The following is a 16,914-nucleotide window of genomic DNA, read 5'->3' on the forward strand; positions in this document are numbered from 1 at the left end:
AAGCAGAGATTGGATTTATGCTGCGACAAGTCGATGATCGCCAAGCATTGCCAGCAGCTGCCAGAAGCGGAAGGGGCCGAGAATGACCATCACCTGGAGCCTTCTGGGGGAATATGGCCCTGCCCACACCTTGATTGCAAACTTCTAGCATCCAGAGCTGTGAGGTAACACGTTTCCATTGTTTTAAGCCACCCAGTGTGTGGTACTTTGTTATGGCGGCAATGGGGAACTAACACAGGTGACAGTGACGTTAGTAACAATGTGCAAAAGCCCTGGGGTGGAGGGGGGATTCTGCTCCACAGTGAGTGTGTGTTTGGCATTTCTATTCATATTTATGTACCGAGAACGACTCTCTACCCAGTGACACTAAATGCATAAGACCCTCATTCCATCCTCGAGTTACTGGATTGGCCAAAAAGTTCGTTCGGGTTCTCCTGTAAGATGTTACAGAAAAAAGCTGAATGAACTTCTTGGCCAACCCAACAGTAAGGGAGATGGACGCGTGAATACAAACTGCAGCGTCCAGAGGTGACCCCTAAGGGCTAAGGAGAGGTGAGGGTTGTTGGGAGATGCAGACTCTGGCCATACCTGCCATCCCCAGGCTCAGGGTTGCCAGGCTGCCCCCCAGGTCCTCATCAGGTGAAAACACCTCAAAGTCTCTCCCAACTCAAATCTGTAGTCTGATTCTGGATCTTGAGGTTTAATGACTGTGATTATTTTCTCATCCTGCTCATAAAAGTTCCAGAAGACCTTTGGGTAAATTAGCTTATTTATCAAAAGCTGCTCACAGCCATCCCTGGGCTTACTACTAATCATTCCTTCTAAGTCTGTTCCCAAAGGGCCTTCCTAGCACGGGGCCAGCTGCTGAACCCAAGGAATGCGTTTTAATCAACTGCATTAAGCTTTTCCATTTTATGACATTTTAAAGTAGATGATTAGACTCAAGGTGCCTGCTGTCCAATAGTTTGGCTTTGTGTCTGAGAAACAATTTGTGAAAATACCCCTCATTTTTGCATGTTCGTATTTCTATTGAAACCATCTGGCAACTCTAGTAAAATGAAAAGGAAAAGTCTCTGAGATGGAAGAAAAAACAAACCATGAGAAGAAATGCAGGAGCTTTATTATAATCATTATTATTCTTGAGGTTAACCATTGATAAACTCATTCAGAAGAACATTTTGCTTTCAGTGATCTACGGATACATGCCAGATGTAGCTAAAAGGACAAGAAAAATGCACCTTGGGAAACAGCAAGGCAGGCCTGGCTGCCACACTAAGAAGTATCAAGGATGCGTCTTCATTTCTGCAGCGGAGGGCGCAGTGGTCCACAGACTGACCTAGGGCTGCCTGCTCTCAGCATCCTTCCGAGATGCCGGCTCCAGGGGACGGCCGGGAGGAGGCTGCCCGCCCTGTCTGCATCTCTAAAAGCCAGCCTCAGTTTTTAGCAACATCTCAGCGATTAAGAAGTATGAGAGGTGACTACACGGTGCCTTGAGGGTGAGACCCCGGCTGCTGCAAGTCAATGAGATGGGAAACCAAATGGTGCCTTTAGGATGTGAAGTAGGGCTGGCTCTTTCCTTAGGGAAGGGTGAGAGCTGGGTCTGCAAGGTCTGTGTCACCTTTACCAGTCGCGGATGTGGAGCTGGAAAGGGCATCAGAAAGGCTGTGGTGTGCCCGCTGCCACAACTGCTGACCCTGCAGCAAACACCATGCGGGCAAGCGTGCCAGTTGGGCTGCACCCTCTCCTAAAGCACCTGCTCTGGGAGATTTGAACATCTGAGTAAACGAGCCCATTGGCTTTTCAGAAAAGCAGGGCACCCAATAGCCATCAGCCAGCGAGCAGTCTAAGGCAGCTCTGGGTAGGAAACCTGGGCAGAAAGCGTAGGATAATTTGAGAGGCCCAAGTGAACACGGGCCCAGGTACATGTGCCCTTGGGCAGAGGGAATTCCTGACACTTCGACTGATGGACGAACAGGCTTTTCTAGCTCAAATGGCACGTGGTAGTTCTACTTTTCCCTAGGGAGACGAAGGGCAGGTTCTCATCTGGTCTTTCCACGTGGTCAATGCTTTTGCTCTAGTGTTCCAGAATCAGCTATGCGTCTATGCCTCCACCTGGTCAGTGATCACTCCCGGAACCAAAGAGCAGCTCTAGAGGTGATTACTGAAAAAATGAAGGTTTGCCTTGCTTTCGGAGCAAGCCTGTCTGGCTGGTGGGGCAATGCAGGACTTGGGACCCACACTGAGAAACCTCATTCTGGAAGTATTCCCTTTGGGCAAATTTTTCAGCAAGATGACTCCTGGAATGAAAGCCGTTTCAAAGCTGTAAGCTTTTCCCTGGTTTTCCTGGGAGTGCTTGGTGTCGCCCTGTGCTGTGATCCCTCATCACACAAAGGAGAGAAACGCAGTGATGCTGTTACCTGTTTCCAAAGGCTCCCCTGCTCAGTTTTTCTGTAATTAATGCTCTCATCTCTTTCTCTCCCCACTAGGTATTAAGACTTATTGTCCTCTTACCGAAAAGCATGAAATGACTGAGTTTTTCCCTGACCTGATCTAACCCTCCCAAATCTGTGCCCGCTTGTTTTTAAGACCAGGGCAATTGACGAACCGGAACTGAAGCTAAACTCTAAACAATTCCATTTCACTCAAGTCTTAGCAAGTTCTGCTAATGGCACTTGTAGTGCCACAGTGACTCTCAAACAGCACCTGCCAGGACTCCCTGGAAACAAGCTTTGGGGTCTGATTCTAGCTTTAGATATGGAAATTCAAGGCAAAGGGAGGGGCGCTTTGCTCTGTCTTAAATTTCCCAGTGGAGCAGCGCCTTGAAGAAGATGCCAGTTCTCTTTGCTGGGGAAATACCAAGTGTCGGGGAACTGAGGCACGGCTGGTGAGGGCGCTGGGTCCTCGGCAGTCACTTGCGAGGCTGCTGGATGTGCTGTGTCCTCGGGGAAGAGTGCTTGTCTATGGAGGCGTGGGGCTTCTGGTGGGCCACCTGGGCGGCCGCCGGGGGGAAGTCCTTGTCGCCCTGGCGGGAGACACGGAAAGCACCGGTTCATCAACCGTGAACAGCTGAGTGAGCACGCGAGCAAGACCCAAACCCAGCATCTTCTGCCTTCCCTCTGGGGACGGGGCGGGTGGGTGATGGAGTGGGGAACCTGTCGGCAGGTAGAAGCCTGCCTCCTGGGACTGCTGGGGGTCCTGAAGCTGTCTGGAGAGCCCAAGCGGGCACCAAGGCCCGTGTCCCTTCCAGAAGGTGAGAAAGCTCGCTGCCCCTGCCGCCACGCCATGGGAGCAGGTCCCACATGACGCGCTCAGAACTAAGCTGAGTGTTGGACGGCTTTCTTCTGCTAGAACAGTTCTTGTGATTTTTTTGAACTTAGGGGCAAGACAGAACCAAATCCAGGGTCTTAAATTCAGATTTGCTGCCACAGCTGCGAGCTGGGCCTGGAGCACTCGTTGGGAAGGAAACACACAGGGCAGGGCTGGAAGCTGTGAGATAAGCCAGATTCAACCAGCCGAGGCTCAGAGAAGGTACCCGGCTGCTTTTCAGGGAGGAACTGCCTTCTTGTGCATTTGGGACAGGGGCTGGGGTCCAGCCCACCCCGGGCAGGACAGAGCCATGGCGAGCTCTTGGCTGAGCCGTGGGGTGACCTCAGATTTGTGTGGGCCTTTAATTTCCTCCCATGTAGTAGATGTGCCATCCGTCTGTCCCAGGGTCCCCGGATGGCTGTGCTGAGGTGTCCCCAACAGTGGCATTTTCTTTACACATCATATGCTAAGGGCTCGAATGGGCTGTGAGCCGCAGATCGATGGATGGAATTAGTGCACTGTCCCCCAAATGGGGGCTTGCTGGGGGGAGGTCTGCGGTTACAGAAACGTTAGGTCTCACGAGAAGAGGGGGCTCTTGAAAGGCAAAGAGAGTGACCAAAACCCATCAGTTTGGTTCAGAGGGCAGCAACTACCTTCTGTAATGGGCCAAACAGTAAATATTTTAGGCTTTTCCGGTCATACTCTCTGCACTCTGCCAGTGCAGCACGAAAGGACCGTAGATGACATACATCCATGAACAGCAAGGCTGTGTGCCACTAAAACTTTATCCATGGACACAGAAATTTAAATTCCATGTAACCTTCACGTCACGCCGTATACTTCTTATTTCAAATTTTCAACCATTTAAAATGTAAAAACGGTCTCAGCTCACAGATCACCCTGAAACCCTCTGCCGACCCTGGTTGAGTCTGAAGAGAAGGGAGACGGGCGAGGACGAGGAGAGGCAGCTGCGCCAGCTCGGGCCGTGGGCTCCGCGTCACCCCCGTCCCACCCGCCCCTGCTGGGCGGGTGCACAGAAGCACGCCCCGTGGACGGGGGGCGACTGACTGAGGGACCTCCGGACCTGGGCGGACAAGGGGGGCTGACTAAGGAGAGGAGGCGTCAGGACGTCGCGGCCGAGGCCCCGATGTGACGAGAGGGCTCTTACCCGGGCGATAACACCGGAGATGAACACGGTCGGCTTGGGCGGGCTGCAAGACAAGAAGGAGAAGACACTGACCATCACGACTCACAAAAGAGGAGCACGCAGGAGACGCGCATGTGCAGACTGGTTTCAGGGCCGTGTGACAAACGAGGGCCCTCGGGAGGCGGCGGGAAGCGGGAGGCACACCTCTTCCTGTTATTTCATCACCTGGGCCCGCCGGCTGCTGCACTCAGGACACTAGCGGGTCCTCCTCCTCCGGAGGCTGAGCTCAGGCAGAGAGAGGAGAATGATCGCAGCAGACAGCGGGCGCGTCACCAAAGAGCCCTCTTTCGGTTTTTGGTTAATCCTTAAACTGTAACTGTGGGCAAGCGCAGTAGTTTTGGTCTCAAGAGATATGGACCTGGGCGCTCCCCGGAGCAGGGCGGGAGCAGGGTCATGCTGGATGAATGGTAGACTCCAACCAGGGAGCCTCCTGTCCTATGGGCTGAGGGGCTCCCCTTCCAGAGTCCTCGCAGAGTCCATGGCTTCCGGAAGCTTCTAACGGGTGAGATCCCAGAGCCAATGCAAAGCTCCTGGCCCCTACAGGACCCCAAGTATTAAAAACATTTGGTCCTTTGTATATCTGTACCACATCTTCTCTATCCAATCCTCCACTGATGGACATTTAGGTTGCCTCTATGTCCTGGCTATTGTAAATAGTACTGCAGTGAACATTGGGGTGCATGTGTCTTTTTGAATTATGGTTTTCTCCAGATATATATACAATGGAATATAACTCAGCCATAAAAAAGAATGAAATAATGCCATTTGCAGCAGCATGGAGAGACTTGGAGACTGTCATACTGAGTGAAGTAAGTCAGAGAAAGACAAATATCGTATGATTTCACTTATATGTGGAATCTAAAAAAAGGGTACAAATGAACTTATCTACAAAATAGAAACAGAGTTACAGATGTAGAAAACAAACTTATGGTTACCAGGGGGTAAGGGGGGGGGGTGAATAAATTGGGAGATTGGGATTAACATATACACACTACTATATATAAAATAGATAACTAATAAGGACCTACTGTAGAGCACAGGGAACTCTACTCAATACTCTGTAATGACCTACATGGGAAAAGAATCTAAAAAAGAGTGGGTATATGTATATGTAAAATTGATTCACTTTGCTGTACACCTGAAACAAACACAACATTGTAAATCAACTATAATCCAATATAAATTAAAAAAAAAAAAAGTAAGGTCCTTGTGAAGCTCTTGCCATTTCTTAACCTCTTTCATGGTACTAAGCTGGCCCACCCTGTCACCAATACCAAGGGGACGGAATATAGGACCAAAGCAGTACATGTTCATCGTTGAAAAGCAACAAGCCAAGCACGTTAAAACCACTTGTAGTTCTACCACCTGGAGATAACCACTGTTAACACGTGGGATGTGCTTCCAGCCTTCCTTTCTATGGATAGACAGATGCACTTGTTTTCTTCTTAAATTTCCGTTTTTCTTACCAAAAGAATCACTTTGTTTGTAGTCTGCTTTCTGCACTTAGTATCTGGCGAGCTTACTTCTATGGTATTATAGACTCTTCTATGCCTTCAAAAAAATAACTGCATGTGTCATAGTTTAAAAGCATCAGAACACAGTTCCAGGTAGTACATAGGTGTGCACACCTCTGAAATGCCTTAGCCAGAGGTAAGGGGACCCGGGAGCTGTAGATGAATGCAAGGCCGGCCAGTGGGGAAAGTGAGATGCTCCCAGAAGTGACCAGTTTTGCTTAAGGCTGGTCTTGTGGGCAGACAGAGCGGAATCCATCCCTGACTTGCCCAGCTCGCCTTCCACCAGCTCTGCTGTTCCGCCCTGCCGCAGGGGCCCTTGTTTTAGCTTTCTTTTGCTGCAGGCAAAAGTCTCAGGATTCAGAAAGTTCACTGTTTACATCCCAAAGAGTTTAACAAAAACACCCCAAATTCCCCCAAGTAATTTCTGTTACTCCATGAGACTAAGAAACCTCAAGTCTTACTAAGCAGCACAGAAATGTTCCCTATGTGACGTTGGTTTTGTTTTATTTAGCTTTTGTTGTGTGGTTAACTGGGTTGGGTTTTTTTTTTTCTTTTATTACAAACATGATTTGGCTATGGGATCAATAGTCAGCCAGGGATGAGTAAGTTTGGCTCAAGTGTTAAGTCCCTGATGTAGTACATTTGGATTTGTTTGGAATCCAAGGAATCCTGCTTTGACTGGTCCAAATCACCCACAGGCTCTGTCTCCAGGGATTTCACGGTCAAGGGTTTTGCATCTGAAGCTTGAGAACCATGCTCTAGATTCTAATATTGTAGAGGAACCAAGAAACGGCATTCCACAGCATTTCCACCAATTTAGATTCCCACAGGCAATGCATAAGGGTTCAATTTCTCCACGTCCTCACCACTTATTATTTTCTGGGTTTTTTTTTTTTTTTATGGCTAGTAGCCATCCTAATGGGTGTGAAGTGGTATCTCATTGGGATTAAATTTAGCAACTAATTTTAAGAGTAAGCTTTGTGCAGCAAGGAATAATAAATATCAATCTGTATTGATCATTCAAGGTCTTTAGGACATAAACCGCACCCCCCCACCACCACCCCGCGGCAACAAAGTTCTCTCTCCTCTAAAAAACTGAAAAGGCCATAATTGACCATAAGGACATATGGCAGCTGCCTGTGAAAAGATGACAGAAGGCTGGCCTCTCGTGTCGTACTTAAGAGTGGAATCCGTTTTCACACAGCTCTTGGTCAGAGACTGCAATGCTGCTTTTCATCAGGCTTGGCCAAAGAGCCCCAAGCTCAATGCCTTTTCCATCTACAATTAATAGCATCTCAAATTGGTAAACGATTGTCTATTACATTTATGTAGTAAAAACACTTCCTAAACTCTTTGAGACATGGTAGCTTAAATTCACAAACCCCAGTAAAGTGTCTGCTCTCGAAGCGGTGTTTGCAAAAACACACAGATTTTAAATTCCATTAGGGTTCCACGCGAAGCGTAACCTACGTTTCCAAGATTCTATAAACTATGATAGTGGCTTTGAGGATTTATTTAATCTGATGAAAATCATTCTGACAGATGTTGTTTTGAAGAAGCAACAGTACTTTCTCCCAGGAAACAGAGACAGTGAAAAATATCATTCCTGTCCTCCCCACATCCTCAGGCCTTTCCAGTTTTTGAAAACCATATTTATTTAAATTTAAAGAAACTGCGAACCTGATGAAATTAGCGGGGATTAGAGTGCCGGTAACCCTCCTACACATCAACAGAAACTGCAACTTCACCACACCTGGCCTGTGCAGACGCCAAATGTTTGATGCACGTAGGTTTCCAGTATTCACCTGTCAAGGACCACGTCAAATTCTTAACAGGGTCGTTTGTCCTTAACAAAAGTTTCCTATTCTTTATTTTATAAATTTCCTTGATGAATAAGGTTTATGCCTTATTGACATTCTCAGAAAAGGCAGAAGGCAGGACAAAATGCCAGAAATGCTTAGTGAATGCATGACCCTGTGGAAAGCAGACGCCTTCAGGACTGTGTTTTCACGGTCTCATCTTTAAATGAAAGTCCCCAGGGCTGAGAAAACTGAGTTCATATCTTAAAAACTCTGCTGAACTCTAAAACAGCGAATATGGAAATAAATTTCAATATATTTTATTTCACTCATACCCAAAAGACCACGTAGAAAAATAATTGAGATCACATTCTTTTTTCTGTCCTAAGACTTCACAACCTGGGCTGTCAGCGCAGGCCCCGGGCCATGTGGACGTTTTCTGTCCAGCCCTGAGAGGTGTGAATCCACTGGCTGGTGAGCTGGGGCTGGACGGGGGCCTAATGGTGACCTCGTCCAGCTTCCCGCCCATGTGGAGCGCGGCCACAGCTGAGGCCTTCGTGCCTCTGCAGACGAGGAGCTCGTGGCCCTCTGGGTGGCCTCATGGCGACGCGGTCTCTGGCTCCCTGCCCTTCGCCCAGTGGCGCCAACCCAAGTCCACGACCTCCTCCGAGGGACAGGCCCTGCATGTGTGAGGAAGGTTAGCAGGGCTCTTTCCCAGACTCACGGGCACGACTGCAAATTCCTTCACAGCCTCAGGCCCCTCCCCGCCTCCGTTCCGCTGCGGCTTCTAGGGTCTTGCCCGAGACTGCAGCGGACACTGCAGATAAGCTCCTCTGGCAGCCCAGCCTTCTGCAGGACTCCCGTGCGCCTGGTCCAGGCACACGGATGCTACCCTTCTCGGGGGCTACGGAGAGTTCAGCCTCGGGAAGCGATCCTGGGCGCCCCGACGAGAATCAAAATGCTGCCCGTCTTCCCTGGATCGCTGGTGATAGGTAACGTGGTCGGAGTGACTAGTGCCTGCTCCGCTACACTGGCCCGCTTTCCCAGCTGGTGATATGGGGCCATTTCCCTTCTCTCCTGGGACCCCCGGGGGTTAAGCCCTTAGAAACCCTTTTTAAGGGGGGATTCCACCCTCAGAAAAGTGCAGGGCCCCTTCTTCATCTAAAAATAGGCTTCCATGAAGTGGGGCAGTCGGGTGTGGGTAGGATTCCCGCTTGGCTGGTCAGCCTACGCCTTCCTGACAAGGACTGGGGTCGCTGAGTTGCCATGCAGGAGTGTTTTGGGATGGGGACGTGCACACACACACACACACACACACACACACAGTAATCAGTAAGACCGAGAACCCAGGCAAGTCACTAATCCCATTGCAAGCAGTCAAAAGGGCAGCAAAGGCATTGCCAAGAGTTCTATTTCACAGAATCCTTTTCATGTTGGCAGTTTTGATCTGGGTTCAAGGCAGCCCACCAAGCCATCCTCTGCAAATGCTTTCCCTCTTCGTGTAAATACGCTCTGAAAGAACCAGCGGGCATTGTTTACAGGAGATGGGGACACATAGCTTTTAATGAGTTTTTTGTTCTCTATTTTCTCTGCAGGATGGGAATGATATTAGATGGTAACAGCTACTACTTATTGATAACTTATCATGGGCCAGGCACTGAGTTAAGGGCTTTACACAGAATTGTGATATCTAACCTTTCAACCCTACAAAGTAGAAACTATTATCTGCATTTTACAGATGAGGGAACAGTAAATCAGAGAGATTCAGTAACTTGCTGGACAGTTGCACAGTAGATAAGTGCTCCAAGCCAGACTTGGAACAAGGGCAGCCCAGGGCATTAGCCTGATGCCCTCATTTTAGGGCTGAGAATTAGGTCATGGAGCAGCCTCTATTTTTAGGTTCTGGCTTCTATACATGATTTAGAGATGCAGATTTTTAAAGTAAGTAATCTAAATGCAATCAGAGGATCCCTTATTCAACCAGACAGTACAAGGTATTCAAATCTGCCTAAGCATTTACTTTCTGACTTGATAATGGATTTTTTTTTTCTTGAAAACTATCATTTATGTCTGTAGCACTTAACTAGGGTACAGAGTGTTTCCACATAAATTATTAACGCAACTGATTCTCTTCAGCTGATGTTATCCCAATTTTATGGGTGGCTGGAAGAGGCTGAACCTTGTTCGTGGTCCCAGAGACAGAGCCTGGAGGACGCGGGTCTGGAGCTCTCAGCTTCGTGTTCTTTGTTGGGTCACGGGTCCCACCGTCACCCACATCTCAGCTCCCGAGCTTCAGGAACAAAGCCCAGTGAAGGTTTCAAACTATCCACCAAGTCAACATGCAGTCAACACAGTCTAAGAAGGAGGCCCAGAGGAAAGGTGGCAGGTGGACGCCAGCTGAGTGTGGGTTCTGATGTCAGACCATCCTGGCTCTGCCAATGATTGGCTGGTAGGCTGGCATTTGACCTTCTGAGGCTCAGTTTTCTCATCTGTAAAACGGGAGGCAGTGGACCCTCCCTCGCCAGGTGACTCTATGTACACATGCTCCTAGGCACATCGCAAGCACTCAGCAAATGGCAGGTGTTGGGATGAGGATGACACACCTCCAGCCCCTCCTTATGCCTCCACTGCTGATTCACAACTGGATCAGCTCTGCCTCATCTTCAGATCCCCTAGCCATGCAGAATAACCCTGCTTATCTGGGACAGAAAAGCTCCCAAGTAAGCAAAAGGAGGGTCTGGGATACACAAAACAGATGCCACCAAACCATGGACTTGAAGAAAAACTCTCTGGGCCCTTGATCTATTTGAGTCCTATTTTGACCTGATGGGAACGGCTTGGGCTTGGTTGTTAGTTTCCCAGCCCACTGAAGACAGGAAGAAAAGCCTGAACGTGATGAGGCCACTTGAGCTCACAGCGAGGCCGCTGCCCTGCGGCGAGAGGCTCCATCCAGACCACTAATGCCCCCTCCACCCACAGCTCCTGGTCTCAGCACAGGAAGCAAGCACGGAACGAAGCTGGCGGGGACACCGGCAGTGGTGGTGGGAGCGCCGCGCCATCCAGGCTACATCAGGACCCGGGAGCGGTCGTCACGTGACACTCCCTCCCTTCCCGGTGAGAAAGCACATGAGAAAGGGATTTTCCCCTGAGAATCTCCCTAAAAGTCAAAGCCACCTGGTGAGTCAGGGAGCGCTGTTCTCATGAACACTCAAGCCCAGAAAGCTGCGTCAGGGTTTCAATTTCATTTTCTGACGAGCAGCTAACACACTGGGGACGGGGCGGGGCGGGGGAGGTACTTCGTAGAGGGGACTCTGGGCGGAGCCTGAGAAGGCGGAGTTCAGGCTGAGATCCGTGTGTGTGTGAGTGTGCACACGCACGTGTAATGGGAAGGACATGATGCCCCAGCACAGTGAGAAGGAAGGGGCACAGTTTAACCTGCTGCTGTCGGCAGAGCGAATGGGGTCTAAGGCCCCTCTTCTCTTAGTGATGGAGGTGGGCTGGTTTGGGTCCTGCTCCCGTGACAGATTCCTGGGAAAAGGCATCTCCTTGGTGACCCTCCTCATGAAAGGACAGAGCCTTGAGGTGATCTAGAAGCAGATTCCGCGGCTATATTTGGACTTTAATACCTATGGCTTTGTGTTTTCATAGAGTTTATGGAAAAATATATTCCCGCCAGGGGTGATTTTAAATACATTTCCTAGTAAATAGAAGGAAAACAAAATCCTTCCTAGCCACTGTAGTTCTTGAAATATCTTTCTGCCTTGGTGTTCATTTATTTGGGTTATTAATTTTCTGGACACTAAAATCATAATTAGCATGGCTGGTGACCAGAGGGGACCATCTCACTTGACTGCACCCATACATTTCTTCGTGTGTCATTCTTCAAAGCGTGACAGTCAAGGTTGTCTCCCGCCTTCCTCCTGATTTTAGGAGCTTCGAGAACTCCCACAAGATGGCACTGCTGGTCCTCTTAGCTGGCGGCTCTTGGGCCAGCAAGGCTTTGGCCAGCTCAGCCAGGCCCAGGGTAACAGGGAGCTGGGGGTCCGCGGTGGGCAGGGGCTACTGGCACCTTAGGACAAGTGTGTTCCCTTCTCCCTAAGGGTTAGGGCATTGTCCAGGGAGTCTGGCTAAAGGGAAATGAAACACGACTCAAGGGCTTTAGGCGGAATTCTAAATCTAGAGAAAGTAATCAGGAACCCCATTCCTTGTAGGATTTGGCATGCAGAGTTTGTCATATCTTTTCAAAGGGCATGAGCAAAGGTGCTCCTCTGGGGACAATGTCTGAGCTCATGTTTACATCTTTGTTTCAACGAGAAGGCCAAGGTTCAGCACCGGCTGTGGTGCCTCTAGTTCCCTGACTCAGGCCTGCTGACCCCAGGATGCCAAGACTCTGGGAGAAAGCGCAACCCAGCCTGTGCCTCTGAGTCTGTCCTAGAGACGTGTGGGGTCCCGTCTCCAGGTGGGCGGATGCTCTTCTTTGGGATTCTAAAAAGACTGCTCTCCAGATGACACTCCACCCACAGATGCTTGGCTGATTGTCGATCCAGATGCCAACACCTCACCACCTGCTTGTTTCGAGAAGGCTGCCACCCCAAGTACTGAGCGTGTAGGGCGAGGATGGCCTACATGTAAACGATGTGTCCCACAGACACACAAGGTACAGGGACAGCTACCTTTCCAGGGCCCGGGAAGCCCCATCTTCCCTCTAGACACGTATTTCCAGAAAGGCACTCTAAGCTTCGTACCAGTGCCCTTTACACACAAGACCGTCTCATCATGTGACCTATGGCTTTCCCTCCTCTGTCTTCCCTCTGCTCTTACCTTATTCTCTCTCCTGTGCTGGATGCAAAGAAGATAAGATAAATACAGTCATGATTCTAATCGTTAGCTTGCATCTTATGGATTTCACACAGGGGGGCCTTTCTGGACCAGTATGTGTGTCTGCATTCATCACAGTACAGAGTGGTCACCATAGCTGATGAGAGAAACCCGGCCAGGCCTCCCGACAGTGTGGGGGTGAGCTGAGCTTCTGTTTGGAAATTTACCGCATGCTGCCCCTGTCTCTACAGAGCTCAGAGGGGACTCAGCATCACAGAGGAAAGCTGTGAAATGCAGCGTTTGAGGACTGGGCTTTGGAGACAGAGGGCTCCTGGTTCAAATCTTACTTCAGATGAGTAGCCTCCTTGGGCCTCAATGTCCATCTGTGAAATGGGAACAATCCCTATTTTATGGAACAGTTGTGAGTTCAAACGAAATAATGTAGATAAACTGTGCTTAGACTAGCATACTGCCTCCACTGGCAAAATCAGCTCATTACAACAGGGGCATGCTCTGGGCATAACTGGAGAATACTTTGTATAACTATCAGATAATCTGTGTAACTATCATACATATGTATTAAACGTTCTAATGATACGTCATTTCAGTAAGTAGCACTTACACTTAAAACCATCCCATCTTTGATTCTGAATACATCTGTTTCAGTGTCATTCTTCTGAATTCCAATATAGGGAAGTACCAGTGAATAGTTAATGCTGACTAGACAGGTGCTAAAAATCAGGGTATTTATTGTCTATAGCTTAAAATCAGATCTTGTCGGCTGTCTTCAGGGTCAAGGTCATGTTTCATAATGGCACGATTTGGGGGAGGACGGTATCCATGGTTCAAAGTACTAAGTAGTATTTTCTAGAGGACAGCTATTCTGGCTTTAAAAAGGAAAATGATCGTGTAAGTAAGATGTGTAACAGTAAGATGACTGTTAATAGAATTCCTATTAGAAAGAAGTACACGCTGATATTAAATAAAATACAGACACCAAAACACTCATCTGGTCTGGGTCTACTCCCATCTTGGGAGGTGCAGGGGGCTGGCTTTACGTGGGACCAGCTCTCACTAGGCTGGCTCTGGGAGACCCTAGCAAGTAAAGAGGAGACCCAGATTAACTTGCTCTCAGGAGACGGCCAGGCAGGCAGGTCTCTCTTGGCTGTGGGAGCTTCGCCTCTTGCAAAAGTCAAGACATGGCCTGGGAGGACCAAACACGGCTCAGGTTAAAGGCAAGTACCTGGAATGATGGACAAGAGCATTTGGATTTCTCGGCTGCTGGATTCACCAGCAATTACATCCTTAATCCACCCTCCAAACTCACGGCGCGGAGGGATTTGGTGAGCTGCTGGTGGCCATCACTCCCTCCCTGGGCATCCGGGTGCACCTGATAAGTGATAAGCTGCGGTCCTCAGTGGTCTCCGGCTTTGCACATTCAGCTGCGGCCTGATTAAAACACTGCCTCTGTGGACCCTCTTCAGATCATACTACGCCCTCATGCCTTTATCCACAACTAACAGAAAAAGAGCAGGTACACAGAAAAGTAAACCCACCGCCAATTCTGCTTACTTTAAAAAAAGCCAGCTAGTGAGTTAGGACAACTTCCATTCAATCCAGTAGCTCCCATCCTTGCCCACGTGTTTAGAGCAAGCGCTTGAGAATATTCTAACAGCCCAGAGCGCAGCCGGACAGACCTTGTCAAGGTCACTAAATTTGTGGGGCGCGCACGCGGGGCGCTGACTGGTCTTCCTTCTCTGCCTGATAGTGAATAGTCCGGGAAGCTCTGATCCCCTCCCCTGCCCAGGTTCCTGCGTGGGAAATCACTGTTCAGGGCCCTAAGGTTTCTTTTTGATTCATCAGTTTCATTTGTTGGGTTATTTGTTGATTCATCAGTGTCATTTATTTATCCACTCAACAGAAATATACATACGTGTGCACACTGAGTACCAAACACGCCTCAGAATTAGGAAGCGCTTACGCTACATCAGGCCTGCCTCCCGCCTCCTGCCTGTGTAGTATCTGGAGGACCTGCCCCTCCTCTCCTTGCGGTCCTCCTCTTCCTGCTGCACGGCAGGGCTCTGAGTTAGGGGCCAGGTGAAAACGAAAGTCCTCAGAGAGCTGGTCCTAGAGGCCCCTCCAATGTCATCAGGAGGCCGACGCGGCACACCTGTGAGGTTTACCAGACGCTAAACTGGAAAACAGGTCGTCGTGATTTTCCAGAAATGGGTTTTCCTTATCTCAGTGTGGCCAGTCTCCATGACAACCACAAGAAAACCAAGCTTGTCCTTACCGACAGGAAGAACTTCCACGGGCCGACCCTCCCTCCGAGGGGGATGCGAATTCTCCAGGGCTGCTCCTGAGCACGTGTGCGGAAGCAGAGACTCTCTCCGAACCTGGCAATAAGGATTCCAAGTGGAGAACGCGGGGCAGGAGCAGGGCGTGCTGCCCTCCGCCCCACCCCAAGTCTCTCGTCACCACCCTCCCTTCCACAGGTCCCCTTTGGGTGTCTCCTCCCTTAGGGCCCTTTGCTTTCCTTGGGGGCAGCCTGATAACTTGCCTTCGCCACCAGGGAAGCATTAACAATCAAGGCGGATGCATGGGGCTGGGAGAGAAGGGCCGGCAGACGGAAAACATTCTCACTGACGGCCAGGTGGCCAGGGACACCTGAGCCTCAGCTTCCTCATCTGAGGGGAGGGGCTAGTTACCCCTGGATCTCACGGGGGTTTGGGGAAGATCAGCGGAGCTCCATGCGTTAGGCACGCTGCATGCAAGGCGTGACTCCAGGAGAGAGCTGTCGTGAGGTTAGCGTGTAAACAAAAGCAGATTTATCCCCACGTTGCAGTGGGGAGGGAGGACTGGAGGATGGTCATCGTTCTTGTAAAAATTAGAGCAGAGAAGCACATCCTTGTGTCTGGAGGAGGACAGCGCCAACCCGAAACCCGAGGCAACACTCGGGGACCACAGCGTGGATCGTGCCAGGGCTTTGGGGGAAGAACTGAGCAAGCCATGATCTGGAGTTTCCTAGCAAGCCCAGTCACACCTGGAGAGTCGGTCCCATGGCCACAACGAGGGCAGCTGGGATGAGGCACCCTGGGCTGACCTCTTAGTAGGTCGGTCATGATGAGCTCCTAAGGGTACTAGGGCTCAATGTAAACTCAGTGTTTAAGATATCAAAGGAGAACCTATATGTTACACTGAGATGGCAGGCATGAACACACCCTACCCCACAGCCTGCCTTCCATCATCGTTGGGCAAATAAATCCACACCGAAGGCCCACCTATTCCGAGGGAGTGATGGAAAGCGTGAGAACAGCAGGGCCACATTTCAGAGGCGCCTAAGGACGCCCTCAGTCAAGGACAGTGGTGGATCACTGCCACAAAGGTAAAGGATTTGAGATGCAAACTAAGGCTGGGGGAGAGGAAGAGCTGGGGGCCTTTTTCACTTTACTCCTTTTTAACACCCACTGGCCCTGCAAGAAGGGGAGTTTTATTAGGGTCAGGAGAGCTGGGAGCGCAACCTGGCACTGCTGGGATCCAGGAAGCATGGATGCCCAAGGCACGGCGGGTCCATGAACGTGAGTCTGTTCGCCACCACCTGTGCCTGGGCCCATGCGTTCAATAAACACTGAGCAGCTGCCTGTGCAGCCACGGGGCTGGGTACTGGAGACCCAGTGGCACCAGCACAGCCTAACTGCGCCAGGCTCTGAGCTCCTCAGCATGGACCGGGGCTCAAGACAGACTACGTGCAAGTGGACCCAGGGCCCTGCTTCCTCTGGGTTTCTCTGGGTCACGTGCCACAGGTAATAGAACCCCACTGTTTTGCATTTTGTTATCGCAAACTAGAACACACTGCCTGACAAGCAGAAGCCCTTATGTGGACACTGGAAGATGGTATTTGAAACGAGAGCTCTTCCAGGGAATCTGGGCCACGCGGTCTCCGGAGTAGAGGGTATAAGTCGCCTGGGTTTGCACAGCCTCGGTTAATACATCCGATGGTGGAGCTGTCACCTTGGAAACCAGAGGGGAGGACCCTAAGGAACGGTGACACCCAAGAGACAACCTGGAAAGGCGTGGAGCGCGGAGTGTGCTGGGCAGCGCGTGCCTGCCCGAGACTGGCCCGGAGGCTTTCCCGGATGAAAATCACCTGCGTCTATCTGTGCTGCTTCTTTCAGGCGGGCAGGTGAGGATGGAATGGGGGTACTAACTTGAAACACTGTTTTAAAAGAAGTAACTTCTATCCTCTTCAGAGAACCCCAAAGAGGAATTC

At 50.1% G+C, this 16,914-nt stretch overlaps 1 protein-coding gene across 2 annotated transcripts in view; it reads right to left on the minus strand.

Moving 5' to 3' along the window:
- Nucleotides 1-1,098: 1,098 nt before the first annotated feature.
- Nucleotides 1,099-16,914, minus strand: part of DAP (death associated protein) — a 61,039-nt gene continuing 45,223 nt past the window's right edge. Inside the window, exons 3-4 of one of the 2 annotated variants that reach the window (XM_059916113.1) lie at nt 4,475-4,517; nt 1,099-3,022 (exon numbers count right to left, since the gene is read on the minus strand). In XM_059916113.1, coding sequence (XP_059772096.1) covers nt 2,909-3,022; nt 4,475-4,517 — 157 coding nt within the window. In that variant the 3' untranslated portion in view covers nt 1,099-2,908. Of the gene's footprint in view, nt 3,023-4,474; nt 4,518-14,865; nt 15,041-16,914 lie in introns of those variants that run through there. The other variant, XM_059916112.1, reaches the window with a different exon arrangement.

Source organism: Balaenoptera ricei, chromosome 3 (assembly GCF_028023285.1).
Source record: "Balaenoptera ricei isolate mBalRic1 chromosome 3, mBalRic1.hap2, whole genome shotgun sequence".
NCBI lineage: Eukaryota > Metazoa > Chordata > Mammalia > Artiodactyla > Balaenopteridae > Balaenoptera > Balaenoptera ricei.